The sequence below is a fragment of the Hemiscyllium ocellatum genome, chromosome 31 (genome assembly GCF_020745735.1).
Source record: "Hemiscyllium ocellatum isolate sHemOce1 chromosome 31, sHemOce1.pat.X.cur, whole genome shotgun sequence".
NCBI lineage: Eukaryota > Metazoa > Chordata > Chondrichthyes > Orectolobiformes > Hemiscylliidae > Hemiscyllium > Hemiscyllium ocellatum.
This window is the reverse complement of record NC_083431.1, coordinates 22,905,346-22,920,497: the sequence shown is the minus strand read 5'-3', so window position 1 is coordinate 22,920,497 and position 15,152 is coordinate 22,905,346. Positions and strand designations below refer to the sequence as shown.

The following is a 15,152-nucleotide window of genomic DNA, read 5'->3' as shown; positions in this document are numbered from 1 at the left end:
GTACATGAATATGAAAGGTTTAGAGGGATATGGGCCGAAACACAGGAAAATGGGACGAGTGTACTTTAGGAAACTTGATCTACACAGAAGAGCTGGACTGAAGGGCCCATTTCGGTGCTGTATGACTATTACTCTGACTCTATAAAATATAGGTTACCATGCTACTAAATGCATGGTGTGATCGCTTAGCTGATGAGGAAGCTCTTTTCATAAAATTGCTGCTAAAATGGTCAAGCAGAGAAAATTAACTATTTTCTCCCTCTTTCTGAAGATTCTGGATGATGCCAGCATGCAGTTCTCTGGACACTGACTTTCCTTTCCCAAGTGGGTCCTCTTTACATGAGTATACATATCATAACAAAGGTCAATTATATGGTATACTTTCAGCAGCATTCCCTTTCTACCGACTGATCTCCACTAAAGGCCACCAAATCTGGTACAAAGAGGAATGTCAGCCTGCCTTATTAAGTTCTAAACTCAACAGTATGCTTATCAAATTGATCAAAGAGCTCCCAATAAGTTTTTCAATGAAACTGATCATTACAAAACTTAGATATTTTAATATCTGTATTTAAATAGATTGGAAAAAAAAAGAACCCCATGTGTTAGAAATCCGAAATAAAAATTGCTGGAGAAACTCGGCAGGGCTAGCGGCATCTCTGGAATGAAAGCAGAGTTAACATCTCGAGATCCAGTGACCCTTCTTCAGTTCCGAGTTCTTCTTAAGTTTGGAAGGGTCACTCAATCTAAACATTAACTCTGCTTTCACTCCACAGATGGTGCCAGACTCCAGCAATCTTTGTTTCTGTTTCAGATTTCCAGCATCCGCAGTTCATTGTCTTTGTTTTTGGTTCTTTTGTTCCAAGTATGCATTTTGTAGCAAATAAACTATATTTTTAAAAATCAGACCCGATTTTATGTAAAGATCTCATTCTAATGTTACTCATTCACTTAACAAATACAAATTGCAAGAAGTTATTTTATCCAGGTGACCTAGCTCTGCAACATATTAATTAAAAGACTGGATAGTACAATGGAAATAACAATGAAGCTATCCGTGTTCCTCTTAAATCAGACTTCACTTATGGGACAGTTGCCCACCGAAACAGGAGGAAAAAGTTAGGGCTTGTTCGTTCTAGTGTAAGTAAATTTTTAAACAGCATGCCAAATCTTAATTATTGTACTGACAAAGAACTTGTTGGCATTGCTGGCATTACTTTTGATTTAATGAAGGGTTTAAAAAAATTAAAAAGTATGATCTTCTATATTTTCATTTTGCTTTATGTCTCAATGCTTTTCTTTCTTTTTTCTCACCTTATGTGCCTGAATACAATGAATTAAGTAAACAACTAACAATTCTTCATTCAGTTCTTTAATGATTCTCTAATCTGATTAATTAAGAAGGTATACAGTGGTCCCAAATCCCTCCACTGGGTGCTGTATTGTTTCGATCCTAATTAACAGCAAGTTCCAATTCAAAAACCCATAGTAAATCTATGGACAACTGCAAGAGTAAATGTTACAAATGACTGGCCACGAAGAGCAAAATCTAACCTATTGTTGTTTTCAAAGTACAGCGCCACAGGGAGTTCAAAAATGAATCTGAGATTCTCTCAGGACAAGGTCTTGATCTCAAGAGGGTTGTCATTGAGAAAAGGGGAAAGTAAATGAATTAATAATTCAAATATTAATAAATCAATCCAAACAGCACAGTTCTCTTTGACCTTCCTGTGATCAGGCATTCAGAGGCTAAGTGAGCAAATTAATTGTGGCAGGCATAATTAGGATTGGACAAATATGCAGGATGTATGACTATGGAAGGCAACATAGTCAAGCACAATCTTAATTTTAGCCTGCATCAAACATTTCGAAAGGCAGAAATGGAAATCTTACTGATAGTCCTTTCCTAAACTGGACAATTAAATTAATTTCAATTTCTTCCTATTAATCTGATTTAGCTAACGTGATATTGACTTTGTTTGATCCTGAAGTCTTTCTAATTTGGGTGGTTCAATTCCATGCACACCAACCAAATGGTAACTGATAGATCAGATCAGCTTGGCCCAGAAGTAGCATCCTCAGATGATCATAGATTTTAGTCCCACTTCAGGATTTAAGCCTATAACCTACGCCAACATTTTACTGCAGTATAGAGTGAGTACTGTACTGCAACGGATAGTGTCATATGGATAAGAATGGAAAAGATTGCACAGCATTATTTGAGAAAGAAAAGGGAGTTCTGCTCACGTCTTGACCAACATTTCCGTCTTTTAAAAAAGAAAATGTCTCATCAGTGTTACACTAACAATCGTGGATACAAACAACAATGGCAGTACACAATTGTATTTAATTCAATGTGAAGCCCTTTGGGGTGTCCCGAGAACATAGATCTTTGATACTGAGAATAAAATTATTAAAAACAAGTTACAGTGTAGAAAGACGACGATATTGAATAGTCTTAAGGAAACATGCTCCTTTGAAATATTGACTAAAGGGACTCCTCATTCCACTTGCCCTGTAAATAGTGATTTACCTGACAGGATCACAATTCTCATATGTTGAAATTGCATCATTGTCACAAATAATAATGAATGAATTTACACATTTGATTTCAATGGAACCCATTTGAAATAAGCGGGTTAATACTTTATTAAAGAGCAAAAGAATTTCAGATGAACGCTTTGTAATTAACATCAAGAACAAGTTCAAAACAAACGTGCTTTATGTATGCAGTTGATCAGAAGACAACTCAGAAATGTTGAAGTCCTGCAGCCTTTGAAGGGTTAAACTTGCATTTCTTTTCCTTCTGATCTTTCTATCAAAAAATACTACCCTGCTCATTAATTATTTCACTGGCGGCATAAGCTAAACTCTATTTTATAAATGAGTTCTTTCCACCCGGAGCCTCTCTCTTTAATTAGAACACCAAATCTTATTTTGGAGTTGTTGAAATGTTACAGTGTGGCATTACAAACCGTTTGTACAGCTCCAGACAGAGCAAACGTTACATGGTCAAGTCCAGGCAGCACAGAGCTGCTGGTAATTTCAAGCAGGAGCAAGCTCTGTTCCTTCGGGAATTATCCATTTTCCCAGCTTTCATCAACTGCAGTACAGAATGGAAATTGTGTGGCTGAGTTCAGTTCTTTGCAATGCTTTGTGCATTTGGCAACATGATTATTGTTAGAGAAATGGTTCTGGTGATCCACATGAAAATGGTGTATGCAGTACAGATAAGATTAAAAAAAGCTCAAACTAATTTAGTGTGTTTTTAAAAAATATCTTGCAACAAGATAAGCAGATAAAAATTAAGCCTAAATGTTTGCAATTTTGCCAAAATGTACCTCAGCCAAAAAGCAGTGAAGCAAATCCTTTTAGGAACCATTGTATATAAACTTGGCATTTAGAAACTATAATTTTGTCCCAGGACAAAACAGGTTTGAGATCATGATAAGCAGAAGAGGCGGAATTAGGGAGGGATGCCTGTAAATCTATTGCCAATAGGGCTGTAATTTCAGTTCCAAAAGCTTCATGGATGACAATCTTTCAGAAGTTTAATTGGCCCCTTTAATCCCATCTTTCAGGAAGCAAAACTTCTTGCACCCCCAAATACTGATATTTTCAGTGATCAGTAATACCCAAGTACTAGTCTGCTCATCTACCCTACTTTTCCCTACTCCTTCCAAAAGTACTTAATTTGCCGGAAAATACTTTGGGACATAGTGAAGCTGGGAGAGGTATATAAATGAACATTTTTCCTCACTTTTGTGACAGTAAATACAAAACTCTGCTTTCACTAAGGTATGGTTATTATCAATTCACAGGAGTCCTGTGGTCTGTACTGAGTTAACTGGTCTCAGCCAGGATATCAATAGAGGCACAAAAAAATGCCTGAGCGTCCTTGGCTTGCAAGAAGAGACTCTCCTGGCTGTGAATATGCACAAATGGCACAGAGGAACCAGATTAGACTTATCAGCTGATAAATCCCCAGAACCTGATGGTCTACATCCAAAGGTCCTACAGGAAGCAGTCATCGATATAGTTGTTGTATAGGGCATGAATTTCAAAATTCCATTCTAGAACAGTCCTAACAAATTTAAAATTATTGAAGGTAATGCTGCTAATCAAGAAAGGAGACAGAAAACAAAGAACTACAGACCAGTTAGCTTGGCATAGTGATCGAGAAAATCATAGAATCCATGATGAAGGAAGCTTCAGGACTGAGAAGTTCAATAACCAGAGTCAGCATGATTTTATGAAAAGGAAATTCTGTTTGGTAAATTTAAAATTTTCTTTACCAATTAAATAAACCGGTAGATAAATAAAGACAAACGGTATATTTCCACAAGACATTCAATAAAGTGCCACACAAAAGGCTAATATCCAAGAAAAGGCGCAGAGGAGATGCAGTAATAGAAATCCACAAATGGAGGATTAGTTCATGGACAGCAGTTAGGGAGTATAAATAAATGGGGGTAACTTTCAAATTGCAATGAGCACAATTCCACCACCCAGCTAGGGATTTCAAGACCAGGAGGAAAATATGCAAGTTTGTTAATTTTCCGGGGATTGATGGCCTAGTGTTATCACTATATTGTTAATCCAAAGACCCAGGTAATGTTCTGGCACCCAGGTTCAAAAGCCGACATAGTAGATGGTGAAATCTGAATTCAATAAATAACTGGAATTAAGAATCTAATGGTAACCATCAATCTTTTGCCGATTGTCACAAAAATCCATCTGGTTCACTCATGCCCTTTAGGGAATGAAACTGCCACCTTACGTGATCTGGACTACATGTGACTCAAGACCAACAGCAATGTGGTTGACTCTCAACTGCCCTCTGGGTAGTTAAGCTGACAGGAGGATGCAAAGAGTTTGTAAAGAAATACAAACAGATTCAGTGAGTGAGCAACAAAATAACAGGTATACTATAATGTACTATAATAGAAAGCAGGAATCATATACAGTACTTTACCTGAGGCCCACTGAGGATGTTACCATTAGGGTGATAAAACGTCTGGAAAGAACCTTGCAGCTCAGCGAGCAAACCTACATCCAGAACCTCAACCTGAGCTACAAATCCTCTCAGAACTCGCTCAGATGGCTTTCTCTAGCTGGGAAATTTAGAACAGGAGGCGACACAGTCTCAGGATAAGGAATTTAGCATTTAGGACTGAGTTGAGAAGATATTTCTTTACTCAGAATATTGTGAATGGTCCACCTTTGAATCTACTTAGGGCCATGGTCTTTCAGAGAATCAAGAGATTCATTAAATGGGTGGAAAAATGGAGTTGAAGCGCAAGTTTAGCCATGATTGCATCCAGTGCCAAAATAAGGGTCAGGGAGCCTATGGTTTACTCCTGTTCTGCAAATGAGTCTTCCATCCATTGACTTCCCACTACCTCGCAAAAGCAAGCATCATAATCAAAGAGCCCTCCCACCCCGATTATACTCTCTTCCACCCTCTTGCATTGAACAGAAGATATTAAAATTTGAATACACATATTAACAGATTCAAGAACAGCTCCTCCCTGTAGTTATCAAACATTTGAATGGACCTCTCAAGTGTAAATGTTGATCTTCAACACCTTCTCCGTGGCTATAATACTGTATTCTGTACCAAGTTCATCAGGGTAGCAGAACAGAGTATAGTACGATCTGCCTGTATAGCATGCAAAACAACACTGTTCACTGTATCAAGGTACATGTGATAACAATAAATCAAACTCAAAAAGCCAAGCTCTAATGCATTCCCTTATTCCTAATCAAAACGTTTTTTGACAATCAATGGATGAGGTACTGGACAGCTCCCAGCATCTTCAAAATCAGGCTTCAGCAAAGAATCAGCAGCTTCAGCAGAGCTACGTTAATATTCTAGTTTTAGTAGAGAACAAAGAAAATTGACATTATCTCTATGCTACTTTTAAGGTGCGAGATAACATATTCCAGATTCCAATGTTTGTGACATTTCAACAAAGCAATTTAAAGCAAAATTGGTAACAATAGATATAAATTACATAAACAGGCATACAAGGGCAACTAAAAGATCGAAAGTTAAAACAGTGCAAAGAGGATATTAAAGCTTTTGAATTTGTATTCATTTTATTCTATCCCAAAGCCTGCTGGATTGGAGTCAGAGTCGATTTGCTTGGTTTAAATTTAAAGTTTGACAATTAACTGTCAGTCAACCTCTAACTAGTACTTTTTCCACAGCAACACCTCTACCAGTCAGAGTCCATTGTCAACAGAGCCATCAAACTGGACACACTTCTCATATAGTTTTAAAATGTTGTCTCCCTTTATATAGATGTTGTGAATTGTCCTGATTTGTCATTATCAGTAATATTCAAGCTAATACTACCAAAGAAGAGATGAAGTTCAATCATTTGTTGCTCGTCAACAATGCCAGTTAATTTGTGTTCGGTAAAAATTAGAAAAATGGCTGCAATGCAACAAATTTTCCAAATTCTCTACACTTACCTCATTGCCTCCAGGTAGTCTGTTCAGCTGTACGAGCTGACCTTGACTGTCCAGCACCAGCTCAGTGAATGTCAGCAGCTCTTCAGGTGGGGAGGGTAAATAGGCCTGCACTTCCATAGAGGTCCATAGTTTGATTAAAGACTTCAAAAATGAAAAGTAAGCTTTAAAATGGTTAAGCTGAAATATTGTGCATAAATATTTAAATGCATTCTAAAGACATGTTGTACGATACTATATATCAAAAATATTTATGAACTATTTATGTGATGTTCCTCATTTATCCTGTTACTTAATTCATAAACGGAAAGTAGAGACAGACTTGAAGTGCACGCTTTGTTTACAACTCCTCAAGAGGGGTATGTTGTAGAAATATGTCAGGATGCTACACGTAGCTCCCAAGGAAAGGAGAGAAAAAATTAACTAAGGACTCAGTTACATATAAATAGCTGATGATGCTTAATGGAAGTGCACATGGCGGGCAGCTGATCAAAGGACTGGAATCAGCCTTGATCCTTTCGCAATAAGTGACTTGGAATATGCATAACATACACTTGAAGGAGAACAGCTACGTCCAAAGAGTTTGTGAATTTTTATATGTGGCCATTGAATGAATATGGATTAATTTTATAGGTGTGATGCCAGAGATGGGAATTAACAGTTACGAGAAAATCCAAGGTATCAGGAGTGTTTCCATAGAGAAAACCAAGAAAAAATTTCCAGAGGTTGTTGTAGCTGTTCATGTCTCAAGTTGACAAGATGGCCACCTGGGACTTTTTGGCTGAAAGAAGTTGTAGCTACAGGTAGCAGATGTTCACAGCCAGATTTGTAGTCCCCGTATAGAGTTACTAAATAAGATAATGAGAAGTCCCAGAGGCTCATAAAATGGCCCAGGTGAGAAAAAATACTTGGGAATTTACTTGGGTTTCTGTAAACAGGCCATTCTAAACACAAGCATTTAAATAAGGAGTATTTTTGAAAGGCTTATTTAAGCCACAGTTTGAAGTCTGTTTTCAGTAAAAATGTAGATGGAAAAGTCTGATCCTATAGAATTGTCAACTTGTTGGTAATTATAATTTAGGAATGAAGACAACAAATTAGTGTGAAAGGGTTAGTTGAATTCCTTCAACAAATGTTTGTAGGCCGTAAAAGAAGCTCACTACATCATTAGGGAAGATAAAGGAATAAATGGTGTAAGCATTGCTTCTGAAAGTACCAGCACAGGAAGTTGGCAAAGGAAGGTTGTAAAAAGAGAGGTCAGGGTGGGAGAAAGTTAGTGTCATTGACCTCTCTCCAATCGGAGCTGTATTTAAAAGGGAAACTGAGCTCCACATGAAAGCCAGATTTGAAGCTGTCTCTGGCCTCTCCCATGTGTGGTTAAAGAGACGTGAGTTGAGGCCATTGTACTACTGAACACAGAACTCAAGACTAGTCTTTGATATTTCTGTCTACAACACAGTTTCAAAATTATGAAGGGTCTTGACAGAGGAAGCAGAGAAAGAGCATTTCCTCAGTTTGGTTGCTGGTGATCATCAATTTTAGGAGGGAGTGGGGACAGAGATTAACAAACATTCCTGCACACTGCGTTGCTGGAATACTTTGGTATGTGGTACAGTTCAAGGACAGACCATTGAATATCTTAAGGAAAATTATGATAAAACAGAGGAGTTCTTAATAGATAAGAGTTCTGGAATTAACTTTTCATTGCTCATGGGGCTAGTGCAGACACAATGAACCACACAGCTTTCTTAAACATTGTACGCATTGATAAACCAATACCAAACTGAGAAACTTCCAAGTGCAAAAGTATCGTATAACATTAAAAATGTCACTCCCACCATTTCATTGCCTCCAAACCTGATATTTTGCACTGTTCCATGATAGATATACTATGCAGTAATTCCCCAAAATGGTCACCAATCCTATGCATGCCTTGACAGTCCGACTGGCAATTCCTATTTCAGGTAGGTGAAAAGGAGGAGGGTTCATAATCTTGGCCAGTCAGGTAGTATTTGAGGAGCAGGAGAGTCGACGTTTTGAGCATAAGCTCCTCAACAGGAATGAAGAGCTTATGCTCAAAACGTCGACTCTCCTGCTCCTCGGATGCTGCCTAACTGGCTGTGCTTCTCCAGCACCACACATTTTGGCTCTGATCTCTAGTATCTGCAGTCCTCACTTCCTCTGGGTTCATAATCTTGTTTGGTTCTGTCCTCTTTGTCCACAACTGAACATGTTCAATAATGGGGTGGAAAGTCAGCAGAAACAGGGATCTCCGGAGACTATTCTTCACCCTAATGCGTGAATACCCTAAACAGTTGCAACACGTTTCCTACTGTCCTGCTTGGTTTAACTAACTTGACAAACATACACAGCCGATTCCATTCAAACCACCATTATGAAAACAGCAGTATTCCAAAGTGTCAGATTTACCTGCCGGAACATTTCAGGCAAGTCATACACATATGTTGTTCCAAGAGACTGGGCTTGAAACCTTTTGGATTGCAGAAGGTCTTTGGTAACATAGGGTGTGTTAATCAGCATTCCATGTAATGGTCCCTGTTTATCGCCATAGGCTTGAAACATAATCTGTTATTGAAAGACAAAAACAGTTAAATACAGTTAAGGCAAATTCAAAGTTACTTTTCAGCAAATTTATATGCCAGAATGTAAAGATATTAATTGGAGTAATACAACTATTAACAAAATAATTATTTGCTGTATCTATATTCGGAATACTTTGAGATTCAGAAGTTATCAAGTTTTATTATGTGGCTACACTAAGAATTAGCAATACTCATGCTGCCTCACATCCATCTTCACCTAACTATTTCCTACTCCCTGATATGTTTATCAAGCATCTCCTTAAATGTACCTACGCCATTGCCTCTGAGATAGCATCTTCCACATTAGCACATGGTTTGGCGAAAGATGTTTCTTCTCGGTTTCCAAATGAATTTCTTGACAATTTTGTATTGATGGTGTCTAGTTATGCTCTTGCCCATAAGCAGAAATACATTTTGTGTCTTGTATATTATAACATTTCATAATTTCAATGATTTCTGTTAAGTAACATATCAGAATCATTTTAAAATAGAGATATCACTCAACTGGTCTATCTTTTTCCAATAGATATAACCTTATACTTCCAGTGTTAGCTTTGTAAATCTTTTTAATATCCTCTTTAATACTTCTGATTTTGTCCTAAAATATAATGACCAAAAACCTTACAGTTCTCCTCATATGGCCTTATTGTAACTCAAGTTTGGAATAATATTATCAGATAAATCTTTATGTGGGTTGGCTCTCCTTATGGACTTGTTGACCTACATCACAACTTATGTTGATTGGCATTATTATACTTCTAGATTCACATGATCCTCAACTACATTTGGATTTTTATTTTTCAAGAAGAAATGTATACTTCTATTTTTATTACTTAAAACCTCATACTTATGAATGTTGAAATTAATTTGCTGACCACATGCCCATCTTCAAGTTTGTTAATGCCTTCTTGTAATTTGTTGCAGTGAAATTTAGAAATTGTGTTGATCCCCAAGGGACCCATTTCCCACTTTCTGCTATTCTGAATAAATCAGAAAATTGTTACAATACAGAAGGAGACCATGTCGCCCATCATGTCAACATTAGCTGAGCAGTTAGACTAAATGTCAAGCTCCTGCATTTTTCCCCTAATTGTCCACGTTGTTTGTGGTTAAATAATTATCCAATATGTTCTTCAATGTCTCAATTGAACCTGCCTTCACCAAACTTCCAGGTAGTGCATTCCAAACCCAGACCACTTTCAGCGTAAAGAAGATTTTCCTGATCTTGCATTTGCAAAATACTTTAAAAACTGTACTTTCAGGTTCTCAATCTTTTTACAAACTATCTACTCAACCCATACTTCGCGGAACTTTGAAAACTTCTATCAAAACTCCCTCCAGTTTTTGCCTTTCCAAAGAAAATAGTTTCAATTTCTCCAATCTATCCTCATTTATGATTTATTTCATCCCTGGAACAACACTCGTGAATCTCTTTTGCATCCTTTCCAAAGCATTTACATCGTTTCTAGTGTAGCACCTGACCTATGTACATCATACTCCAGCTGACATCTAACTATTGGATTATACAGGAGCAGCATAACATCAATGCTCTTGAACTCCATGCCCCTGCTAATGGAACTTTAAATGCTGTCTGTATTAACAGCTCTGTCAAACATCCTGCCACCTTTAATAGCTACCTTATTGAGACAATTTCTGAAGAGAAAGGCCTTTCCTTTATAATTCACTCAACAGAACTGAATGCAGCTGTATGTTCCTCAACGGGCTGCATCTTTCCAAACGGTTCTGTTCCTTTTGTTCAGATTTCACCACTTACTTTGCACCAGAGTCAGACCATAGACTTTTCTTGAGCCTGCACCAAAGCACACCCTGACCAGTTGCCGCATGTTGCGGGTTTAAGATTAGTGGTGCGTCTCTAACGGAGCCACTATCGGTATCCCTGCCATAACCCACTGCTGCTATATCTTTCATCAGTAGCTGGCTACGAAAGCAATCAATCATGTTTATGAGTGGTCTCAGAGGAATCTTTCTAAAGGCTACCAGAGGTTACCTACACAAACATTCTAATCTCCTCTTCCACTGTATTACATAGTAGCCATTTCTCTGACCTCTTTTGTCATTTACAACAGATAATGAAAATGAAAGTTTTCACCAGAAGAAAAAAAGTCTTATTCCACACAATTACAAGTGGAAAAAAAAGTCACGGCATTATTTACTGACAAGTAAGGGCTTGCCTTGAAGCCATTGTGATATGAGTTAATGTAATCAAGCTGTACAAAGAGCCACAACAACTGTGGTTAAGAATAGCACTGGCACTAAGAGAACACAGAAGATTAAATCACTCCTTTTGCCCTCATCTCCCTCCTGCTGTGGCTTTCAGACATATACTCAGTAATTTCATTATCATAAACTCAATCAGAAGAATATCAAATAAAAGGTCAGGTTGCAAATTACTAAAAAGCAGAGCTCAATCATTGTTCCAGCAAGAGAATCTTTCAATTTCTCAAACATCATAAATTAAAATGATGAATACCAAGCTGATTTAGGGAATAATGTAAAATGTACATTTTTATACAGAAGGGTACCAAAGAGTCCGAGTGATTCAGACACTTTTGGAACATATTTGCAACATGTGCATGTGAGATATCATGAACTGACATTTTGACATTTGGACCATGGAACAGAAAGGTTCAGGATTAACATGGCAATCTTTCATTCAACCTGCCACTAACCTCTACCCCTTGAAAGGACAACTATACCCACGCTCCCAAAGATTTTTCAACTCTGCTCTTTTGCCTTGCAACTGATGTATCTGCTGACCTTCTCCATATCTTGCTTTCACCTTGAAAACTTTATCCCATCATACCTCCGGCATTCTCTGCTTCATCACTTTGTAAGATATAATAGCTATGCCAACAGTCTCTCATTCGGAGGTCACAAGCTCAAAAGCATTTGCCATTTGAACAAGCTATTAATTTCTAGAGCTAAGTGAATAACCTCAAACTTTAGAGCACTTTTGGTGTGCAATCAAAATTTGCACAACGCTCTATTCAAAATGATTCTAAATGAAATTATGTTTACATCTCTTCTAATCCCAATCTGCTTTTGCCCTGGTCAGTCACAAACTGCAGTGGTCAAAATCACAGCTTCTCATCTTTCTGTATCCCTCAAAGTTCTTTGTTTCCAACACTACTGGTTATTCCACTGTCTCAGGCCTTTCTTTTGCAGCACAACACCATGGTATTGGTCTCTCACGATTCAATTTATGTTTTCAGAAGCAAGGTAATACCTGCTTTCTGATAGACAAACATTCTAGGCCAAATGACATAAAATATGTCTAAATCGCACACCTTGCATCACATACAACAAATGTTTCCTTCCAACTCCATAGCAGTCTTTCTCCCTGTCTCCAGCACCTTAGATCCCTACAATACCATGCAGAGGTCTGGCTTGCACCATATCACCTCAAATTTTCCACACTTCAGTGGAATCATTACTCGAGAATGGATCTTACCTACCCATACTACCTCCTGCACACCAACCAACCTTATTCTATTCAAGTTCTGTATCTCTAAGTGCAGACTTCAAAATTCTTTTTTTCTGGTCACTTATTGGCCTGGTCTCACTTTATCTTCATGACCTTCGGCTATTTAATGTTCTTGCATGGATCAACATCTCACTTAACATTGGACATAGTCTTCTGTCCATCAATGGAGGTGTGGTTCAGCCACCATGCTCTGTTATTCATGGAACTTCCTGCCTCCTTCCACCCATTTTACCACTTCCCTTCCTACCTTTAAGCAACAAAGTAAACAGCACCTTGACTCTCACCCTAATTTTAATCACAAACAGTAGACAGAGCTTCTCCACAGCCAGTCTCCAACCTCATTCCAGCTGATCTCCCCACCAAAATTAGTTAAGTTACTCCATGATCAGAAAACTGACCAGATTTGGTGAACAGGAATCCTACTAGAATATCAGAAATGCATTGTACAAGTTATACATCTACTTTGCTATACAATACTTACTCAACAAGCGTCCGAAAACAAAAAACTGGAAATTCCATTATGTGAGTAAGTTACTCAACTTCTCTTACCTGTCCAGTCCTGGAATTTGTCACCTCCTTGTACAGACTGATATCCAAATAATAACCTGACTCATTGGTTAGGAACAGCCTGATGGGAATGGCCTTTCCAGTAGGTGTCAAACGAATATTTATTTTCAACTCCGCCTGAAGCACACGCAGTTTCCAGAGACGACTGCCATATCGCATCACCATGCTACGTACAGACTCTTCTATCTGGAGGAAGAGGCAGAAATGTAATGCTCATCCATTGCAAGTTTACTGAAGGAGGTCACTATGCAAAAACATAGGCTGCCCACAGCATACTTTTGAAACATATTAGCTACAGTTTTGATGAAAAATCAATGTGAAATGTTAACTCAGTTCCTCGCTCCATAAATGCTGTCAGACCTACTGAATGTTTCTAGCATTTTCTTTACCTATTGGATCAAACACTATTTTGTAACTGTGACCCTGGACAGGCGACATCTGTGGACAGAAAGCAGAGTTAATGTTTCAGGTCCAGTGACCCTCCTGCATATCGGAGTTCCTCAAGTTCTAAAGAAGGGTCATTGGACCGGAAACATTAATTTTACTTTCTCTCCACATGTGCTCCAGCCTGATTGAGTTTTTCCAGCAATTCCTAGTTTTGTTTCACATTTCCATCATCCACAGTTCTTTGGTTTATTTTAGTGTTGACTGTCTATTTGACTGAAGGGCTGAATCCTATCCTCACCAAAATCTGGAATCTTTCTGCAGCATAAGCAGCTTTGATGGTGAGCATGAAGAACCTTTCATCTATCCCATGTATGTTTACTTAACCTAACTTTTCCATGCAGTCATCAGCCGAATGCAAGGATCAAATCAGACACATTTTGCTCAATAGGTATGATGGCACATCACAATGTGACAAGCCAGGGAGGCACCACAAGCAATATGATGATGCCATAATAAACTAAGGATTATTCAATTTCAGGGTGACCGCGTACAGCCAGCTCAAAGTTACCAATTTTTTTAAAATCTAGGATCAGGAGTATCTACAGGAAGCTCTCTAATCTGTTGCAACAGCTTCAACTACAATGTTGAAAACAAAATAAAGAACATCTTCCCATGTCACACACATTCTTGACAATACAAGGCATTATTGATATGCTGACAGTGTGCACTGTCACCTGTGCCATTTCACAAAAGTCCTAGTGTCTCTCATGTTGACAATATTTGACCTGGCCATCAGATGAAATCGTTCATCTCTTCACCAAGGGGTTGAAATTGCTGAGAAGCTGGATAATACTAATTCCCTCCAAACTTAATGAGCCCACAAACACAAAAGTGTTCTCAGAGATGATAAGTCATTCCTATGGTTTTAATAGCAGATTGGATGCTCCTGACTTACTGGATTATGACACAGAATGATCAGTATACTAGTGCATCATACTAGAACTGACTTATTTATTTTCTCAATAAAATTTCAAAGACAGTAGCTACCTTTGAAGGGTCCATGATAACAGTGGGAACAAAGTTGAGGAAGATATGATTGCAGTCTGTTCGAACATTAGTGTTGTTAAATGCTACTTCCAGTTCATCCATAGCTTCTAACAACAAACGCTCTCCCTCATTCTGCAGATATTCAAATGAAGCTTCCTACAGACACAAGGAATATCAATATAAAAGTTATTTGTCAACCATACTAAATTTCGTTCATTTAAAAAAATTCCAAGTCGCATCATAAGTCACATAATGCATAAAGTACACCAGGCACCTCATAAGAAAGCTCAAACTACAGCAATTAACAATTCACAGTAATCTATCCTTCCTGCACCTGATTGATTGAACATGAAATTTTTGCCGATTTCATTTTGATCATAAAAAGAGAGTTGCATCAATGTCATTTTTTTGGCAGCAAGTATGACCAGGAAGGGTTTGGAGGGATATGGGCCAGGTGCTGGCAGGTGGGACTAGATTGGGTTGGGATATCTGGTTGGCATGGACGAGTTGGACCGAAGTGTCTGTTTCCATGCTGTACATCTCTATGACTCTAAGTCGTCCTTGGG

At 38.1% G+C, this 15,152-nt stretch overlaps 1 protein-coding gene across 1 annotated transcript in view; it reads right to left on the bottom strand.

Annotated features, from left to right (window-relative positions):
- acaca (acetyl-CoA carboxylase alpha) overlaps positions 1-15,152 on the bottom strand; it is a 266,712-nt gene that overhangs the window by 120,369 nt on the left and 131,191 nt on the right. The window contains exons 37-40 of the mRNA XM_060847834.1: positions 14,587-14,742; positions 13,135-13,338; positions 8,908-9,063; positions 6,481-6,621 (exon numbers count right to left, since the gene is read on the bottom strand). Coding sequence (XP_060703817.1) covers positions 6,481-6,621; positions 8,908-9,063; positions 13,135-13,338; positions 14,587-14,742 — 657 coding nt within the window. The remainder of the gene's footprint in view (positions 1-6,480; positions 6,622-8,907; positions 9,064-13,134; positions 13,339-14,586; positions 14,743-15,152) is intronic.